The 18382-nt window shown below is 60.4% G+C and overlaps 1 protein-coding gene across 8 annotated transcripts in view; it reads left to right on the top strand.

Annotated features, from left to right (window-relative positions):
* RIMBP2 (RIMS binding protein 2) overlaps window positions 1-18382 on the top strand; it is a 170687-nt gene that overhangs the window by 86770 nt on the left and 65535 nt on the right. For all 8 annotated transcript variants that reach the window (XM_040444110.1, XM_040444114.1, XM_040444113.1 and 5 more), the window contains one exon: window positions 12903-13007. In XM_040444110.1, the coding sequence (XP_040300044.1) occupies window positions 12903-13007 (105 nt within the window). The remainder of the gene's footprint in view (window positions 1-12902; window positions 13008-18382) is intronic.

The following is an 18382-nucleotide window of genomic DNA, read 5'->3' as shown; positions in this document are numbered from 1 at the left end:
GGGCGTGTCGGCCCTGCGTGTGGGCGTGTACGCCCTGTGCGTTGCGAATTGCCGTGTTCCCATCAGGGGAAAGGGATGGATTCGCGCATCTCAGCGGCGACTGTGTGGACGAGACGCACGGCGGATCCCAAGCCCACGAGTTACGTGACAACTGCGTCCCCCGTTCACCCCCAAGTGTCGACGGAGCACTGACCTCGTCCCACCTTCCAGGCCGCGGGGACACGGCAGCCGGCAGGGTGGCGCCAACAGAGAGCGTCGAGAGCGGCGTAGGTGATAGGCCGTCAGTCGGCGGTGAGTGCTCTGAAGGGAAACGGGTCAGGGTGCAGGAGCGGGAAGGGATGTGGTGGCCCTGCGGGGTGGCCTCTCCCGGACGTCCCGCTGCGCGGAGGGCCTTGTCAGTGCTCAGGGGAGGAGCGCTGCGGGCGTTGGGGAGCACACGGGGCCTGGCGGCCGCCGCTGGACACGCACCGGCATCGGCGGGACGGCGCGCAGACGGTGGGGGAGGGGCAGGCGGCGGAAATGACCCGACTGGGGTCAGCTGGGGCAGAGGCCTCCAGGCCGAAGCAGAATTCCAAGATAACGGAACGTGTCCTGAGGGTCGTCGGACACTGTATCGGTCACGTATTGTCGCCGTACTGCCGGGCCGCAAAGCACCCCAAGGCCTGTGGCTGGGAACAGCCCCCCGCGTTGCTCACGAGTCTGTGGGTGGGCTACGCGGTGTGTGTCCTCTTGGCCGCAGTGGCTGAACGCTTCCCTGCGGCCGGCCGGCCCTCGGCTGGTATCTGCTGGCTCCGGGCGGGTGACCGGCTCCGTGCCTGGTTGCTCCGTCCTCCGGTGGGCTCCCTCGGGCTCCCGATCGCCGCGTAATCATGCACGTTGCAAGGGGCGGAGTAACAGCCAGGCTCGTGGGGCTGTGCGGTCCCCCGCCAAGCTCGTGGGCTCCGGGCAGGACAGCGTTGGGGCACATTGCGTGGGCAGCTCACCGCAGAGGCCACCGGCGTGTTGGCGGGTGACAGAGTGCATCTGCTGTCCCGTTTGTGAAGGGGTCCCTCCTGTGGCCATGCGAAGCCTGGCGTGAGGAGCGGGAGATGGATGGGGAGCCGCCCTCCAGCCCGCCGGAAGGGCGGCCTCCCCCGGGGGGCGCAGGGCAGAGCCAGAGGTGGGTTTCCGAGGTAAAGTCAGACCTCGCGAGGGCCTGGATGTGGGGCGGGACAGACCGGGTGGCAAGGACAACGGCAAGGGCTGGCCTGTAAGTTTTCGCTGTGATGCAGCACACCGGCGATGGGGGCCGGGGGTCACGGTCACCGTGTGTTGGAGATGGGGTGCCCGGTCGCCGTGGGATCCTTTGTGCGGAAGAACCCCGTGGCCTCACTCCAGAGACCATGCTGCTGATCGTCCAGAAGACGGCTCCGTTCAGTTACAGGTGACGCACGTGGCAAAAACAGTTCACTGGGGTTCGAGTGTGATGCTCCGACGTCACTGTTGGCACCTTGTCACCTGACCACCTGCTGGTCCCAGTCGGCTCGTGCCTGACGCCATCGTGAAAGCCCTCGAAGTGACGGGCGGCAGAGGGGACGTGCCGCTCGGTAAATGAGGCCCACTCGCTGGATGTTAGCGCCGTGTAGTTACGGGCCCTGGCTCCGTGCCCGGGGTGTCTCAACCGATAATTAGTCCGTGGTCACGTTCCTAAGTTGCCTCTTTTTGTTTCCAAAGATCACCGATCTTCCGCTGGCCTGGGCGCTGGTGATTCCGTCTAGCTAAAGGCGCCCGTGACTCTTCTCTGATGGGCTGTGATTGGCTGTGTACGTCACGGGTCCACTGACACACGGCCCTTCCAGAGACCCGTCTGCCGTGCCAGGGGCTGCCTGGTAGCACAGGCCTCAAATGGCCAGAACAATACGACCCCGTGTGCCGATTGGAAGGGGAAACGGGTTTCGGGGTGCCCCAGACACTTCAAGAGCTCCTGCAATCGCCCTACTGAAAAACCCAGTGGGACCCACACCCAAGGATACACGCGTTCGTTCAGCGGTATTTAACGAGCACCTAATATGTGCCAAACACTCCGGGTGCTGGAGAAAAGGGACCTAAGTCCACACCCTCGATTCAGGCCAAGTTTATCAAGAAACTAATGTTTATGTCGGGTGGGGAGAAGAACGGGGGGTAAAGACGCAAATGCCCGTTTGTCTGCAGTGCTTGGGGAAGCTGCGTGATGCTGTGACATGTGGGCAGCGACCTGGGGGGGGGGGGGGGGGAGGGAGGGAGTGTGCAGAGCAGGTACCAAGGCTGAGTCGGGTGGGTGCCTGATGTGTGTGAGGAACGACGAGGGGCCCCAGTTGCAGAAATAGGAAGCAGATGAGGTCAGGGAGGCAGGGAAGAGCCAGGAAAGCTCAGGTCTTGAAGACTGAGCCACACTGGCCTCCTAGCGCTTCTCTGGGCACGCTCCATCCACCCCAGGGCATTTGCACTTGTGGTGCCTGTTGTGTGATGGCTTTTGTCCCGATCACCCACAAGGAGACGATAGGTGCCGTGTGGGCAGCTTCCCTGTCTTTTCTGCTCATCAGTGAATGCCCGGTGCCCACGCAGGCATAGAGAAGCCACATAATGAGCGTGGGCTGAGTCACACACAGGTGTGGGATATTCTTAAGTCTGCCCAGTGGAACCGGTCACTTGCAAGCGACCTGCTCACAATGGCCAACAGTGTGAGGCCCTCAGCTTTCGGAGGCCTTCAGGTGTGCCCTCCCTGCGTTATCCCCCAGAGCCCATTCTCCACACGGCAGCCACAGCCATGTTGGCAAAAGAACACAGGACTGCTGTTTACACCTAGCAAATGCTTCTTCTTTCCCAGAGATTAAAATCTGGACTCTTACTACAGACCCCAGCCTCTGCCCCCCCCCCCTAGTCCTTTACCCCTGCTCCTATCCAGACCCCCTTCACCCTGTGCCTACCCATGCTGGTCTTCTCTGTCTTTCTGGAACATATGACACCTGTTTCCACCTCAGGACCTTTGCACTTGCCGTTTGGAATGCTGCTTCCCTCAGCACTTTGTTTCTGTCTCGGTCTCGTGTCCCTTCCTTGGCGACTCTTCTCCCGACCCTCTTCTCCACAGGAGCTACCGTCCTGCCCGTCACCACCACGTTGCCTGATTACGTTTTCTTCAAGACACCCGTCTTGTTTGTTGTGTTTACTTGCGTGCTGTTGGTTTTCCCTCCCAAAAGTAGCACACTCGAGAGAGCCTGTTTCAGTGCCTAGGACAAGATCTGGCATATGGTGGGCACGCAGTAAATACCAGTCGATTGAGTAGATCGGTGAACGAGTGAATGCAGTGTGAGCGTCCCCGTTGCCAACGCTCTCTGTGCCGCGGGGGATAGCCGTGGACTTGGAGGCCGGCAGCCAAGGGAGCTTGTCGGGGCGGATTGCTTCTCTGGGGTTTGCAAGTGCTCTGCAAACACGCAGCCGCAAATCAAGCCCCGTCTCCTCCTGGCACAGACAGAGCGTCTCCAAGAGGACAAGACGCTGCAGCGCTTCACTGCTCCTGGCCTGCGCGAGCCTGGCCGGGGGGGGGCGGCGCCCCGGTCTGACATGGACGCCCCGTGCCGAGCTCTGCGCCTGCATGGCCAGCGGTCCTGGCAAGCGTCTGACCTGGTGGCCAAAGGGAGCAAACCCACGTTTTCCTCCTCCAGCTTCTCAGGCTCTAGGATATTCTGCAAGAAGGCCTCGGTGTGTTCCATGTGGACTTCCCGTTGCCCGATGGTCACGGCCTTCTAGATCCTAGCGTGCCACCAGCTCCCGTGGAAAGGGAGAGCCGCTTGTGGCATCACGGTCATGCGTCCAGCCAGGCACAGCGCCACCGTCTTCTCTGGCTTCTGGTTCAGGGCCCGGGGGGTGGTTCTGTTTGTCAGACAGAACAGAGATGTCCCTCTGTAGTCAGGAGAGGACGGGAGCCCTGGCAGGGGACCGCGTCCTGTCCCAAGGAGAGCTTAACACAGACACCGCTGAGGAACCACAAAGCAGGGAGGGACCACTGTCCCCCCGAGAGGGCACGGCCACCGTCCCCTCCCAACCTGGGGGCAGTTCCTGGGGGCGGGGCCGCAGCCGTGGAAACTGCAGGGCGGCCCAGTGGGGTGAGCGGTGTCCCCCACGGTCACGTCTGCTCAGAGCCTGGCTGGGGGACCCTGTCCGGGAAGAGGGCTCCGCAGGTGGGACCCAGCAAGATGAGACCACACGGGAGGAGGACGCAGCTTACCAGAGCCTGCCGTGTAGAAAAGGGGGTTTGGAGACACAGGCGTGGGAGGCACACTGCGGGAGGATGGGGCACAGACGGGAGTTACGAGGCCGAGGCTCGCCAAGGGCTGGTGGCTATCGGCAGAGGGGCCCTGCCCTGAGCCCCTGGGGGAGCCTGGCCCTGCCCACACCTGGTTGCAGGCCCCTCCAGAAAGACTGCGAAGCGAGGCTGGGTTTTATCCTTTTATTTATTTTTTTTTAATTTTTTTTAATGTTTATTTATTTTTGAGACAGAGATCGAGCACGAGCAGGGGAGGGGCAGAGAGAGAGAGGGAGACACGGAATCGGAGGCGGGCTCCAGGCTCCGAGCTGTCAGCACAGAGCCTGACGCGGGCCTCGAAGTCACAGACCGTGAGATCACGACCTGAGCCGAAGTCGGACGCCCCACCGACTGAGCCACCCAGGCGCCCCCTATCCTTCTTTTAGAATCATGGCTTAGTCGAGGCCATCCTGCACGCTCTTGGTCCAACACGCGGGACGCCCGCGGCACGTTCCCCGTGAGCCCGCTCAGTCTCCCTTCAGTGACCGGCCGGAATTCACGGCACCCTGTGCCAAGTCTGCAAGTTTGACCTGAGCGTGCAAAAACGTTTTTGATTAATTAAACTCAGCGTGTTACGGTTTATGATTCAAAGGAAAAGGGAAAAACCGTTGGGGGCCAGGTTTTGTTCTTGTGATCAACAGATTAGTCCATTTAAACGTGGGTAATCTAAGGCTCATTTTGTTAATGAACAACTGATTATCTGGGATTAATAAGTGATTCTCAGAGTAACAACTGATCTTCCTCATCCGCGGCTCCTTCCCCGTGCCCCTCCCGTATCCGCACACCTGCCTGTGGACATGCGTCCCTGGACCTGCTGCTGTTATCAGCTGTATTTAATGTTTTGTGGCTCCTTTTCTAAGTTCTGATTCTCAAACACCAATAACACCCTCCACGGTTTTTCTGCAACATGAGAATGACGTTTAGGGCTCCGTCTCCAGCAAAACCCTGGATGGGCCTGATCCAGACAGCGATAGTATTGTCTAGATGTTCAGACACTAGCCGCAAACAGGAAATTTGCTGCTCTGGAAGCTTCCCTGTCCACCTCCATCTCCGTGGGGAGGGGCTCTGCAAGCGGCCGCGTGCTCGCTGGCTGGTGGTGTGGACGCACACGTGTCCTGTCCCGTTCTGCACCAGCGAAAGGGATACTTCGGATCAGCGTGCCGTCCGTGAAAACTGAGTCAGGTCCACGCTAGCGGCCAAAATGTGTATTCAAGTGAGGGCTGCGCCATGCCGGTTTGCGTGCACACTGACCGTGCCAGGGGGATTGCCTCATTTGCTCCAGATCTGCCCGCTTCCCTCACCTCTAACCACCCGGCCCGTGTACCCCTGCACCACAGAGATGCACACCAGGCAGGCTGCTGCCTCAGTGAGCTTTCCCTGAAGCTGTGCTTGACTGGTGCCTTGTCGTCCTGTGGGTCTCGGCCACACGTCACCTCCCGCACCAGCTCGAGTAGAGTCTCTGCTCCCTCCTTCTCCCTCGGCACACCCCCCGGCCTGGCTACCAGCTTTTATCGGTCCCTGAAACTCTGACTTATTTGCTAGATTGCCTGTTTGTTTCCTGCACCTCTCCTCCACCGTGGAACGTACGCTTCCCGAGAACAAAACTCATCTTTGACTTGTTCGTTAGCGGAACAAGTGTCCTGTAATTATTTTTGGCTAAATGAAAGCACGTATCCAGGAGGTAAAGCACGTCTCAGCAGGAGCCCACAGCCCCTAAAATGAGAAGTCCAGCCTCGCTGATTCTCCGTTTTCCCGCCCACCCAGCTGCTGTGTCCAGAAGCACGCAGCCCTTCTCCTTCATCCTGACCAGGCCACGGTCACACCAGCCTTCCTTTACCCTCACGCTCGCTTCGATTCTTTCTACCACGGGACCTTTGCACACACCATTCCCTGTGTATGGAATGCCTTGTTCCTACCCGTCCCCCAAACCTCCACTCATGGGTCACCTCCCCAGGGCTCATGTACCTGTGAGTTTAGACTCTCAACATTGAGCACCTCTCCGTGGTTTTTCGTGTATTTGGATTTAGTCGTACCTGAGACAACCAGTACGTAAAGCGGGAAAGTAAGCTGTGTTCCTGTTTCTACACTCCACCTGGGAGGTGCGTTATCGTTCTGAGTAGATTTTTTTTTCTTTAATGTTTGTTTATTTTTGAGAGACAGACACAACACGAGCAGGGGAGGGGCAGAGAATGAGGGAGACACAGAATCCGAAACAGGCTCCAGACTGAGCTCTGAGACCCGATGTGAGGCTGGAATCCACGAACTGTGAGATGATCTGAGCCGAAGTCGGACGCTTAGCTGACTGAGCCACCCAGGCGCCGCTGAGTAGGTTTCTTAAACATAAACGTGTGTATTGAGATGCCTGGAGCCACCACTAAAAGTTACATAAAAATTTATAGCCAAACACTCAATAGATACGTTGAAGTAAAATGCTGGAAACCGTGCAGACAACCCACAAGAAGACAAGGAAGGGGAGGTAGAATAACGAAAAGGACGGAAAAAATGTAAACAGGCAATAAAATGGCACACTTAAAACACGCTGGTCGTTACATTAAACATTAACTCTGGGTAGGTCCCCTCGAATTAAATACTTCATCCGGTCCTCGCACAGCCTTGGGAAGGCGGGTTTTTTTCTCTCCATTTGACAAACAGGCGTGTTGGGGCCCAGGGAGGCCCCTTCCCGAGAGCCCCCTGCGTGCAGTCTGGCTGACCGTACCCTCCGCCTGCCGCAGTTGGGGCCGCTGGGCACCGGGAGGAGGGGCCCAATCTACTCTGCTCAGGTCGAGTGCCCCTGTCCCTGTGTCTCTGCCTCCTCTGGGGTCCCATGGGGAGTGGGGGCCAGTCCGCGGGACTAAGGACACGTGGGGAGTGGGGAAAGTACCAGGGTTTTGTCAGAGGGGCTTCCCCACCTCCCAGTGTTTCGCAGCACGAGACTCAGGTCCTCCGGCTGAGACCCGTCTCAGCTCCCAGAACATACGCGGCTCTGTGCCCGTGCTGGTTCTTGTCATGAACGAGTCTGAGTTGCAGAGAGGGGACAGGACGTCACAGGACCCGGGGGACAGACAGCTTCAGGTGCTTCCCCTTCCTCACGTCTGAAGACGTGAGCTCAGGAGATGCTGCTCTTCTCGCCACCAGGTGTCGTGCGGAAAGAGAGCGTGTGCAGAGATGCCACCTTATTGCCACTGGGCGTCCGGGAGCCTGAATGTGGTGGTCAGCGCGTCGCCGGTAACTCTCGTGGAGGGAAATTGGTGTTTCCGTAACTTCTTTGCGCAGGCAGGGAAGACCCGGAGCAGAAGACGAATCCGACTCTGCCCCGACACCGAAGGGATAGCGCGGTTTACTCCACGCGTGACCGCGCTGTCTGGCGTCCAGGCTCCCGCTGGGAAGGCGGGCCACTTAAGTGCTGGCGCTGATGTCGACATCGAGCTGTAGCGTCGCCACCTGAGAAATAAATCGCGCCACAGGCAGAGCGCTTTCGACAGGCGTTTCCTGCTGTGGCGAATAACCCTTGGTACTTTCTAGATGTGAAACGTTCCGGTGGAACGCAGCACGTGGCCTTGCCGTTGGGAGGCTGTTGGTAAAAGGAAGTGAGGGCAAATATTGGGAATTTGGCGGGAGCTTTGTCTTCGGGGGAGGGCCGGGGTTTTCAGACTCCATGAGAACTCGTGGCCCCTAGCGCTCCCAGGGACGGCCGGAATCATCTCGGCTCAGGAAACGGGAGGGGTGAAAGTGTGAACCGTCTCCCGGGAGACGTGCACGTGGGTCCAGCGGCCTGAGAGCTTCGGAGGCGGTGCGTGCAAAGGGCTCCCTCGGCTCCTCTCGCAGGGAGCCTCCCACGAGCACCGGAGGGTCCCTTGGGAAGCCGCCTGGGGAGCGGGGAGCTGGGCTGTCTGGGTTCAGGTCCTTGCTTGATCATTTCCTCGCCGGGCCACGTCGGGCAGGTTGCTTCACCTCCCTGGGCCTCAGTTTCCTTCTCTGTGAATGGGAGTGAAAATACTGCCTGCTTCGGGGGTGGTTGTGAAGAGGCAGCGGGTCGTGTGTGTGAACCGCTTAGCACAGCAGTCCTTCCAGACCTTGTGCTTGGCTACGGCGAGGATGCCGATGTCTGGGGCTGGGAAGACCAGGCCGGCGGTCTGCTTGCAGAGACAAGAAGGGTGTATCTGCACGATCTACAGTACAAGGAGGGGTTGGTTGCTGTCCCCCTGGGTCCCTGACCTCCAGCTTATACTCTTTCTGCTGCAGAGACGGTGTCAGTTACTTCTGGAAAGCTCCTTTGGCTCTCTGGCTGTTTCATACCCCAAACAGGGAATTGAAACAGCCCCAAAGCTGTCATGATCCACCAGCTGTCTCTTTATTTTGAGAAGCAAGACTAAAAAATCATGAAGCGTCAGTGCATAATGTGAGACATTATGGAATTAAATTTTGTGGCAGCCGTAAATGCTGTTGAAAAATATTTTAGTTTGGACAATTTGGGGTAAAGTTCACCGAAACTTATGTCAGATACTTCGAAGAAACAAAAGAGGAAAAGCGTTAGTTTGTAAACTAGGAAATAGGAGAGAGGTTAAGCTTCAGGCATGGCTGAGTCACGGAGCTGTGATGAGGTCACCAAGAATAGTCTGTCTTTGTCTTTTGTTGCTGCTTGCTTCTGTGTGGGTCCAGAGAAGGTGAACTTTGATTGGGCCTGGGGCACAGGTGGGTGTGTGAATAGTTAGGAGGGAAGCAAACCCCTGGGCACAGGGACCAGGGAGGCGGAAATGACCTCGAAGTTGTTCCCGGGACACCAAAGCTGGCCGCCGTGGGGGCACTCGGTGGCCTGCCTAGGCGCTGATTGAGAAGCCTGAACGGTAAGGGAAACGGGGAAGGCCACGATGTCAAAGCCACTCGTCCGTCACCAGCCCGCCGAGGTCTCCGTAGAAACCGGGAAGACAGAGGCAAACGATAGACCCGAAGACGTGTGTGCTTCCCTTTTACCTCGTGTCTGGAACGTCAAGTATTGAGTCGAGGGGTGACGTCAGAAGTAAAACGGGCATGTGTTTGTGGCTGTCCCATTCGTTTCTAGCCTCCGAGAAAGTGAGACTGGCGCAGAAGTAGAAGGGCACGAGGCAGATGGGAGCCGCCACGCAGAACGTTGCAGGTGGCGCGTGTGGGGCAATGCTACCGCGTATGCCCCATTCGAGGTGGTGCCGATGATGCGCTGGGAGTGAGGGTGGTGCCGCGTCACGTCACGTGCAGAGTGGTGACGGAGACCCGCCAGCGGCGCGGGCGGGGCCGCAGGGGAGGGGCTCCCACACAACCTTGGATTCTGGATGCTGAGGGCCAGGGACGCCGCTAGGCCCTGCGGGTATCAGTCGACCGAGGTGTGTCCGGCAGCCTCGGGACCTCAGCACAAGGTGGGAGGAGGGAGGACAGAGGGGGGAAACGTACAAACGCAGTCCTCTCTGGCCGGGATCAGCCGTGGGGGGGGGGGGGGGCCGCCCCGGGGGGACACGGGCCGGCATCTCAGGCGCTGGGAGTGGTAGGCTCTGTGATGTGCGACGACGAGCTGGGGGGGAGGCCAGTGTGGCCGACGCAGTGAAGAGGGGGAAGTAAGGCGTGAGGCAGAGAAGTGGTCCTGTCACAGAGGAGCCCGTCAGCTGCGGGAAAGAGTTTGGGTTTTGTTCCGGAAGCCTCTGGCACCCACTGAGTGCTTCAAACAGGAGCAGGTGCGTCAGGGTCCCCCGGAGAAAGAAGCGACCGGATATTTGTAAATCCGCGGATGTGAGAGATTTAGCGTTAAGAATTGGCTCACGCGGTCATGGAGGATGGAAAGCTCCTTGATCTGCGGTCCACGAGTCTGAGTCTGGAGGTCCGACCGGAAGTCCCGAGCCGAGTCTGGAAGGAGGAGACCCAGGAGCACAGGAGTCCGAGGGCAGGAGGACGGATGTGTCTCCACACAGGCAGAGAGAGCGAATTGGCCCTTTGCCACCTTTTTGTCCTTCAGGGTCCCCAGAGGGGTGGATGGCGGGATGGGCTCCTTTCCTCTCCTTTCCTTCACCCATTCATAATGCCAGTGTCTTCTGGAAACCCCTCCCAGAAGCGCCCAGATGGAACGCTTCCCCAGCTCTCTGGGCACCCCTACGCAGTCGGGTGGACACATAGAGCCGTGGGGTGACTTCTGTCCTGGAGAGCACACCTGGTCTCCCGGGGGGGGGGGGGGCAGGAAGACCAGCTAGCCGTGTGTGTGGTTACGACCCAGGTCAGTGGTGACGGCGTCTGGCCTGGCGGTGGCAGATATGGAAGATCATGCAAACGGAAGGATCTCGCAAAGCTCTGGATGTTGAGTGGGAAGGGACAGGGGACCAGGGACGACAGCCAGCTGTTTGTCTGGAGAGACAGGTGGATGGTGGTGCCATTGCCGAGATGGGCAGCCTGGCGGGGGGGGGGGGGGGGGGGGGGAGGAGGGTGGTTTGGGAGAGAAAACCCAGAACTCAGTTTTGCACAGGCTAAATTTGAGATTCCTCCTGTCCGTGCACGTGGAGAGGGTGAGTGGGCAGTTGGCTACGAGCAAAGACATAAGCGTTTCCTTTGGAAGCGTGAGCTTATAAATGGCAAGTCCAGCTGTGATGCGGGATGGCCACACGGGAAGGAGTCTGGCGGCCCCCCCTGTGTTGAGGGACCACGCAGGAGGGAGGGAGGCGGGCAGGCGTGGGGCTCCAGGCAGGAGCGGAGTGGGGCCGTCCTGGGGGATGTCAGGGGGGGATGTCAGCAGAGGGGTAAGGAGCAGGGAGCGAGGGGGTGGATGCCTCTGGAGCTGCGTCGCTGAGAAGGGAGGCAGCCGGGGAGGGGGGGGGGTTGAAGGGACACGTGCGATCTGAGTTCCCGCCACTGTGTTCTCCTGCTGTGGCATCACAGTGAGCCTCAGACGCCGTACCCGCGAGGGACACGTGTTTGTCTGCACGTGTGTATTCCGGACAGCTCCTCCAGCTAACTGGTTCATCAGTCTGACACGCGTGGAAGCCCTTTCTGTCCCCGTGGTTTTCGTGCCCTGGGCGTCCAGGCAAGAAGCCCACGGAGGGGCCACGGCCCCGCCTCACCCCGTGACCCCGGACCCCGCACCCCGCGGCCGCACGCTTGGACCGCCTCCGTGTTCGCTCCGTGTTTCTCACGAAGCCTTGAACCCTCGTAAGCAAAGTGGTTTCCTCCTTCCACTAATCGCTTCCTTCCCGGAGCTAAATAAAGATTATACAGGCCGCACGTGGCCGTGCCGATTCCAAAATAAACAGAAGCGCAGAAATTAGCTGGAACAATGGTGTCATTAAACAGCCGGGTAATTGTTCATGCAAAGCAGGTTGGCTCTGGGAGCCTAAAAATGCTCCCGAGCCCGAGCCCCTGGGTGGAGTTTCACAGTGGAGATGGCTCTTGGTAGCGGCCCCAGGCCAGGAAAGGTCCGTGAGTAGGCACGGCCGTGACTTTGAGGCCTGACACCCCCGGGAAGGGCTTCAGGAGCTGCCGTGGCTGTGCTGTGTGGCCCTGGGCAAGTTGTTGGGCCTCTCTGGGCCCGTTGGCTGCCGCCAGCATCAGACGGGGCGGTGTGAGCACAGCGAGTGCTCTGTAGACGGCGGCGAAGCTGCTTCTCGGCCGCCGTCTTAGCGGTGCCGTGGTCCCAGCCGCTTGTCCCGTGGGAAGAGGCCCTGCTCCCTACAGGCTCCACGGTTCCCTGTGTATCTGGAGCTGCCAGGGCGGCACCACGTGCACGAGGTTGGTGGGGCCGGATGGGGCTCAGTGATGCTCCGGGCGGCAGGTGACCCGGGACGTTGTCAGGCGCTGCTCCCCACTCGTGAGACGTGCGCAATAGCTCTGAGGGGCGGGGGTTGACTCGTAACTGACTCATCAACACCAGTCACGTCACTTGTCGGTAATTGGCCGCTGACAAATGGCTGATGCTCGTGAGTCATTAATCCAGGAGAGGAAAATGCACGAAGTGGTTAAATCACCAGCCCAAGCTCAGAGCTGGGATTTGAACCCTGGCAGTGTGGCTGTTCAGTGCCGCGTGCTGCCCCTTTACTGCCCCGAAATGCAGAGGCGGGTCTGCACTGCCACCGCGGTATCTGTGCTGTCCCCACAGGCACCTGCCAGAGATGCTTGGAAAGTTCCAGCAGCTGGGAGGAGGCCAGTGTGGCTTCACCAGCAGACCGTGCCCAAACCCGAGATTCCCAGGCTCCCTCGAGCCTGACTTGAACCCCGGACGGCCACTTGCCAGCTGAGTGATGAGCGAGGACAACCTCCCCGTGCCTCAGTTTCCCCCGTGTAGAATGGGGCCGGTGATAGTGCCCGTCTCCTAGAAGATTAGGAGGATTACAGGGCCCACGTCACCCTAAAAGGCTCAGAACCAGACCCACCGTGGCGGCAGAGATCTCTAACCTCTGGCTGTCGCTCACGGGAGACGGGGGAGGAATTCGCCTCAGCTCGCGCGCCCACGGCATCTGAAAGAGAAGGGAGGGCAGGGGGGAGGGCTTGCTGGCATCCCAGGAAGGGGAGGGGGCCGGGACAGCCAGAGCGGGACTCCCAGCCCCCGCCCCGACCTCACCCTGTCCCCCTGCAGCACATGCGCGAGGCCGCGGAACGCCGGCAGCAGCTGGAGCTGGAGCATGAGCAGGCCCTGGCCGTTCTCCACGCCAAACAGCAGGAGATCGACCTGCTGCAGAAGGTGAGCGGAGGGCACGCCCGGGGCGGGGGGCGCAGGGGGCACGGGGCGGGGGGGCTGCCCACCCGAGTCTCCCTCCCAGGCCGGCAGAGAGCGGCTCCCCTCCTTCCCGCTGCGGGGATGTCTCGGGCGTCCGTACTCCCGAGTGACCCAGGTTCCCGTGCTTGCCCGCGAACACGCGATGCTGGCGGGCTTGTGGGGAAACGCACGCTCCCGTGGCGGCTGCGGGTGTGAGTGGTTTCAGCCTTGGGCACGAGCAGCCTGCCAGCGGCGGTGATCTTGACCCTGCGACCTTCCACTCAGGCAGAATGCCCTGTTCGAGTCCGTTTGTTTTTTCCGCACTGCTGTGTGGGCTGGGGGTGGGGAACCCCCCTCCGAGGGCGGGGGTTTGCACTGTGGTACACCCGGACCGCGGACCAGGACGGCGTCATCTTGAAAGGAGTAACTCAGGTTTACATCCGCTGCGTTGGGGACAGTTTTGTGATGTGTCTGTCGTTAACTGAGCAAACCAAGTCTCAGGGCAGTATTTACAGCATGGTCTTATTAGCGGAGGAAGAGAGAGGGAGAGAGCACAAAGACGGAAGGGAAGGAGAGGTTAAGAAACGAAGAGGAAAAAGAAAAAACAGGGGAGGACTGAGCAGATCGGGGGGCGTCCCCGCCTCATCTCCGTCACTGGCGATGGTCCTCGTGTCTCTCTCCACGTGGGGCTTGGGGTCCCAGGGCTGGGCCTCGTTTCCTTCCCGAGGCCCCGTGTCCCACCCGGCCGGCGATGGGAAGGAATCTGCCGGCACGGCCTCTCCCCGCGGAGCCTGGGAGCGTGCTTCGCGCCAGGTGGGGAACTCCCGAGGCCGCTTCTCCACTCGTTTATTGGGACCGCGTGTCGAGGATAGACGTCACGAAGCCGGTGCTGACGGGGACGGTCGGCCGTACCGCCTGCCGTGATACGTTGGCCGGCGCACCGAGAAGCGACGTTGCGTCACACACCGTCCAGAAAGGTATCGCTCGTGGGCGTCCGGGCAGCGACACTGCTCTCTCCTTTGCTCTCCGCACGGAAGGGACTTGGGGTGCCTGGACACAGCTGCCCTGCCGGCACCTGCTCCCCGCGGCCCCAGAAGCCGCGGCCCCGGCCCGGCGCCTCCTGCGCACACAGTGAGCCTGCGGAAACACAGACGTCCTGCCAGGAGGGCGACAGGTCGCTTTTTCTCAGCAGCGCATTCTCCGGGAGCCTGGAGTTTTATTTACGAGGCATCTGATGCCAGGGAACGTGCACCAGGGCCGGTCCTGTTATTCTTCTTCCCCGGCACCTCGTCCACATTCCTGTGTCCTTCCCCTGCATTCATCTCAGTCTCTGTTTTGGACCCACTGATGCCTCACCAGCGGTGGGAGCAGAGGAGGAGAAACTCGTGCAAAGCACGGTGCGGATTTTGTAACTTCCTACCGCTCTGAGTGTTAGAGCATTTGAAGAGCAAGGTCTTGAGGGCAGGGCTCCGGGCAGGGCCCCACCAGCGTGAAGCTTAGGTCAGTGGGAGGCATGGGTCGGATGAGTGCTCGGGTCCCCTGTGCCCGGGGAAGGAGGCCCCAGGAGGACACAGGTCATGCCCGGCAGGCAGGGGGCGCATCCCTGGCAGGTGCCACCGAGCCCCGGGTGCTCTGCAGGAGCTTGACCTCATTCCGAGGCAGAGGGTTGAGGCAGGGGTTAGCGGGTCTGATGCACCCTCCTCGAGCATCGCGCTGGGGATTGGTGTGTGGAGAGGCAGGGAGGCCCGTCAGCCGCGGCCATGAAGCCTGGTGTCCGGGACTGGGGCAGCAGCTGCAGAGGGGACACGCAGACACATCCCAGTACCAATCAGGAGGGTGACCGGTCTGCTCATGGGCCGTGGTAGGAGGGGGAGGGGCGTGCGGGGATGTCCAGGCTGGTCTGGGCCCGTTGGGCTTCAGACATCGGTGTGGATCTGGAGAGAAACTGCCGTGGCTGATGTGGTTCTGGACGTGCTGAGACTCAGCACCAGGCTCAGGTGCATCGCGATGGGAGGAGGGGCTCCGGGTTGTACGTGGAGGAACAGCCGTGGATGTCGTGACGCCCTCAGGTGACCCATCATCCGTGTTTTCATTTTCTGGGAAAAAGACCGTGGAGGGGGCATTTCCTTTCCACATAAACATCGCAGGGCCGCAAAGACCTGTGGACAGGCTGGGCCAGTGTCGGGGGCGGGGAGGGGGGCCACCGGGGCTGGGAAGTCGCGGGGTCACATGTCACAGGAATGAGAAAGGGCTAAGGAAACAAATGGCGTCTCTACCCTAAAGGAGACCGGGGACGGTGTTTAACAAGAGTGATCTCGGTTCGAGCCTGTCACGACGCCACAGTGTGTACCATCGTCATCCCATTTCGGAATCGAGGAAGTTGAACTCCGTAGAGGTCAAGGAACTTGCCGAATGCCGTACGGCTCGTAAGCAGTACAAACGATTTGCGCTGAACCCGCCAGGGCCGGATGCTGCCCCGTAAGGCTCAGGGCCGACTGAGGTCTGGCTCTTGTCCCCCTACCGCAGTAAAAGTACCAGAACCATCCGCGGTCAAGGCTGAGTCCCGGGAGACGGCAGAGTGGTTTGGGTGTCCTGTCTGACTACAGCTCCCCGGCTTTCTTGAGCCAGCTCCCCACCGGACGCCCACCTTCCTCTTGCCGATGAAGTGGCTCTCGCTGTCACCCACAGAGGGACGTCATGCCAAGGGCCGGTCCTCGGTCCTCATCCTCTCTGACCCAGAGCAGTTTTGGGTGGTCCGTCCCTCCCTGCTCCAGGACACCACCCTCTCTGGTCATCTTCCGTCCACACGGGTCCCCCATAAACGTCCCGGGTATTCCCCACAACTCGGCCCGCAGACCACATCTCCTCTCCCGTCTGCGCTGGCTCCCGGGGCGACCCGGTCTTGTCCTGGGGGTCTAAGTACTGACTGTGTGTCAGCTGCCACACTAGCTCTCCACGCTGGCTTGTGAACCCACTGCCTTCATCCAGCCCTCCTTCTGACCCCTCGGTGCCTCGGCACAGATTCCAAGTTGGACGGCGGCCTTGGCAGGACCTGCTCTTCACCTGCCCTGCCCGGCTCTGCAGATGGCGGGGTGTCCTTTGGTGCACGGCCTTGCCTTTTCCCTGGAGTTAGTTGGCTCTTTCTGTTGGTCTGCTTAGTCCTGTGTGTCCGCCCCTCCCTCTCCCCCAGACTCTCTGCCAGAGCTGCCAAAGTCCTCTCGGGATGGTCACCGTGGGGAGGCGCTAACCCCACTCGCCCCAGGAGTCTCCTGCCTGGAGCCCCGGCCTCCCTCCACCCACACCGGTTTCTCCCGGGGATGCAGAGCTGGGCCCGGGATGCCCTTCGCCCGCATCTGGGGGCCGCCCTTCACACCTGTCTCTGCTTTGTCCGATGGCCTGCTGTCCTGGATCCTGCCGTGTCCCTTTCTTTGCTGGGCAGCACATGTTGGGGGAGGCAGGTGTATCATTTCCCTGGAAACACGGCGGTGCCTGGAGGCTCACGCGTGGCTTCAGCCTCACCTCTGGCGGGGACCCGGGACCCACACCTTCCCTGGGGTGCCTCCCTCCCCCTGGAAGCTCAGCTCCTCCATCTGCCCAACGCGGGGCTTGAGAGAAGGAAGCGGAAACGTCGAATCAACAAAAGCGAGATTCAAGTGCCTAAGACTGTCGGAGTGAGAATCTGGGTACGGTAAGGCCATCCGGCCGGCCCGTGGCTCTGGTAGCTGGGTGGAGGCAGACTCTAAAAATACAAAAGGCAGCCGAGTAGGGCACAGCCCCGTCTCTGGGCAGCCAGGGGCCTGGGCTCTGCTGTGGGACACCTGTCCTGGAAATCAGGGGGCCAAGAGCTCAGTCCAGAATCCTTGCTTTCATCCATTCAACGAACAATCCAGGAATCATCAAGCACCTTGCGTCGGTGATGTTTCAGGGGCTAGTGACACAGTAGTGAGGGAGGCAGGGTGCGAAGAGGCCAGGGACAGCGACACTGAACGTTCTAAATGTGCAAAGTCCTGTTGTGCGTGGATGATGGAGGACCACCGAGTGACCCTGACCCACTGCCCGGGAGGCCTGCTCGCCTCTCCTGAGTTCCGGCTCCCGGCCTCCTCGTCTCCCGCGACCCCTGCTTCCCTTGTCAGGCTGCGACCACGCTGGCCTCTCTGTTCTTGGCCGCACCAGATCGGCCCCCTCTCGGATCTCCGCCTAGGATGCCTGGTCCCTGGATGATGCAGAGCTGGCTTACCTTTGTGCCTGAAGTGTCTGCCCTGCCACCTTGCCTGAAACGGGCTCCCCTCCCTGCCCCTGCCCCCATGGAGCGATGTGTCATTTGCTCACTGCCATAGACTTGCCGATCGTCTGTCTCCAGAGAGGAGTGTCTGCACTCCCAGAACACCACCCCGCACGTAGCAGGTGTTCAGCCAACATGGCCAGCGAGGCGCTGAAGGCACTGGACGGGGAAAGAGCCGTGGTCCGTAAACGCCTGTGGAAAGGATTGCTGAGACGCGGCTCCGCCCTCCCCACGACCTGTGAGCATCGGTCCCCCAGAGGTCTGGTTCCCAGACCCCGAGCCCTGTCTAGGCGACCGGCGCCCAGACCCCAGCCTCTCTGCTGCTTCAGACTTTGGAATTCTTGTGCAAGTGACGTCCTTGCCTGATTACAGTAGCCGTGACAATAGTCTAAGGGCTTTAACGTATTTAAAGTTCATCTGTAGACCTGACCGATTTTCCTGTGGTTCAGAGCTGCTCCCACATGTGAAACGGTGGCTTTCCCTGCGCTGTCACCGGATTGTGCCACGAGGGAAGCTGAGCCCACCATGCGTGTCGTGACCCGTGCTTTGCCTACGGTCCGAGTGCTTTTCCTGGATGCTTGGGATCTCGCTGTTGTAGATGACAGAGGATCATAGACTGACCCTGACCCTGCGTTCAGTCAGTGGGGCCCCTGCTCCAGTCCCGTGTGCTCCCGCAGTGCACGCGCGTGTCTGTTCATCCGCTTCCTCAGCTCGGATGTGAGGCTCCTTGTAGCCCCCACCCAGTTCCGTGACTGCCGGCCCCTTGTCCGCAGCACCCGCGATGCCCTCACCTGCCACATCCTCACCAGCACCTGCCAGTCGCCACGGTGACTGGATGTCAGGTGCGCGGTCCGTCCCAGCCCAGGGTCCAGACCTTGACCTCAGCACGTCTGCACCTCTGTGCCTCCCTCGAAGCCAGCGCACGTGCCGCCGTGAGAGCCTGCTGCCCTGGACGCTCGGTCCGCAGGACGACAGCCCCCTTCCTCTGACAGCGGGCCCCTGGGCCCCTCTCCAGAGTCACCATGTTCTGTAGGAGACGGTGCCTGCATGAAGGTCGCAGCTTCCCCGCAAGCTCACG

Source organism: Herpailurus yagouaroundi, unplaced genomic scaffold (genome assembly GCF_014898765.1).
Source record: "Herpailurus yagouaroundi ecotype Mexico unplaced genomic scaffold, PumYag 191, whole genome shotgun sequence".
NCBI lineage: Eukaryota > Metazoa > Chordata > Mammalia > Carnivora > Felidae > Herpailurus > Herpailurus yagouaroundi.
The sequence above is the reverse complement of the archived record's forward strand: the minus strand, read 5'-3'. Positions and strand labels throughout refer to the sequence as shown.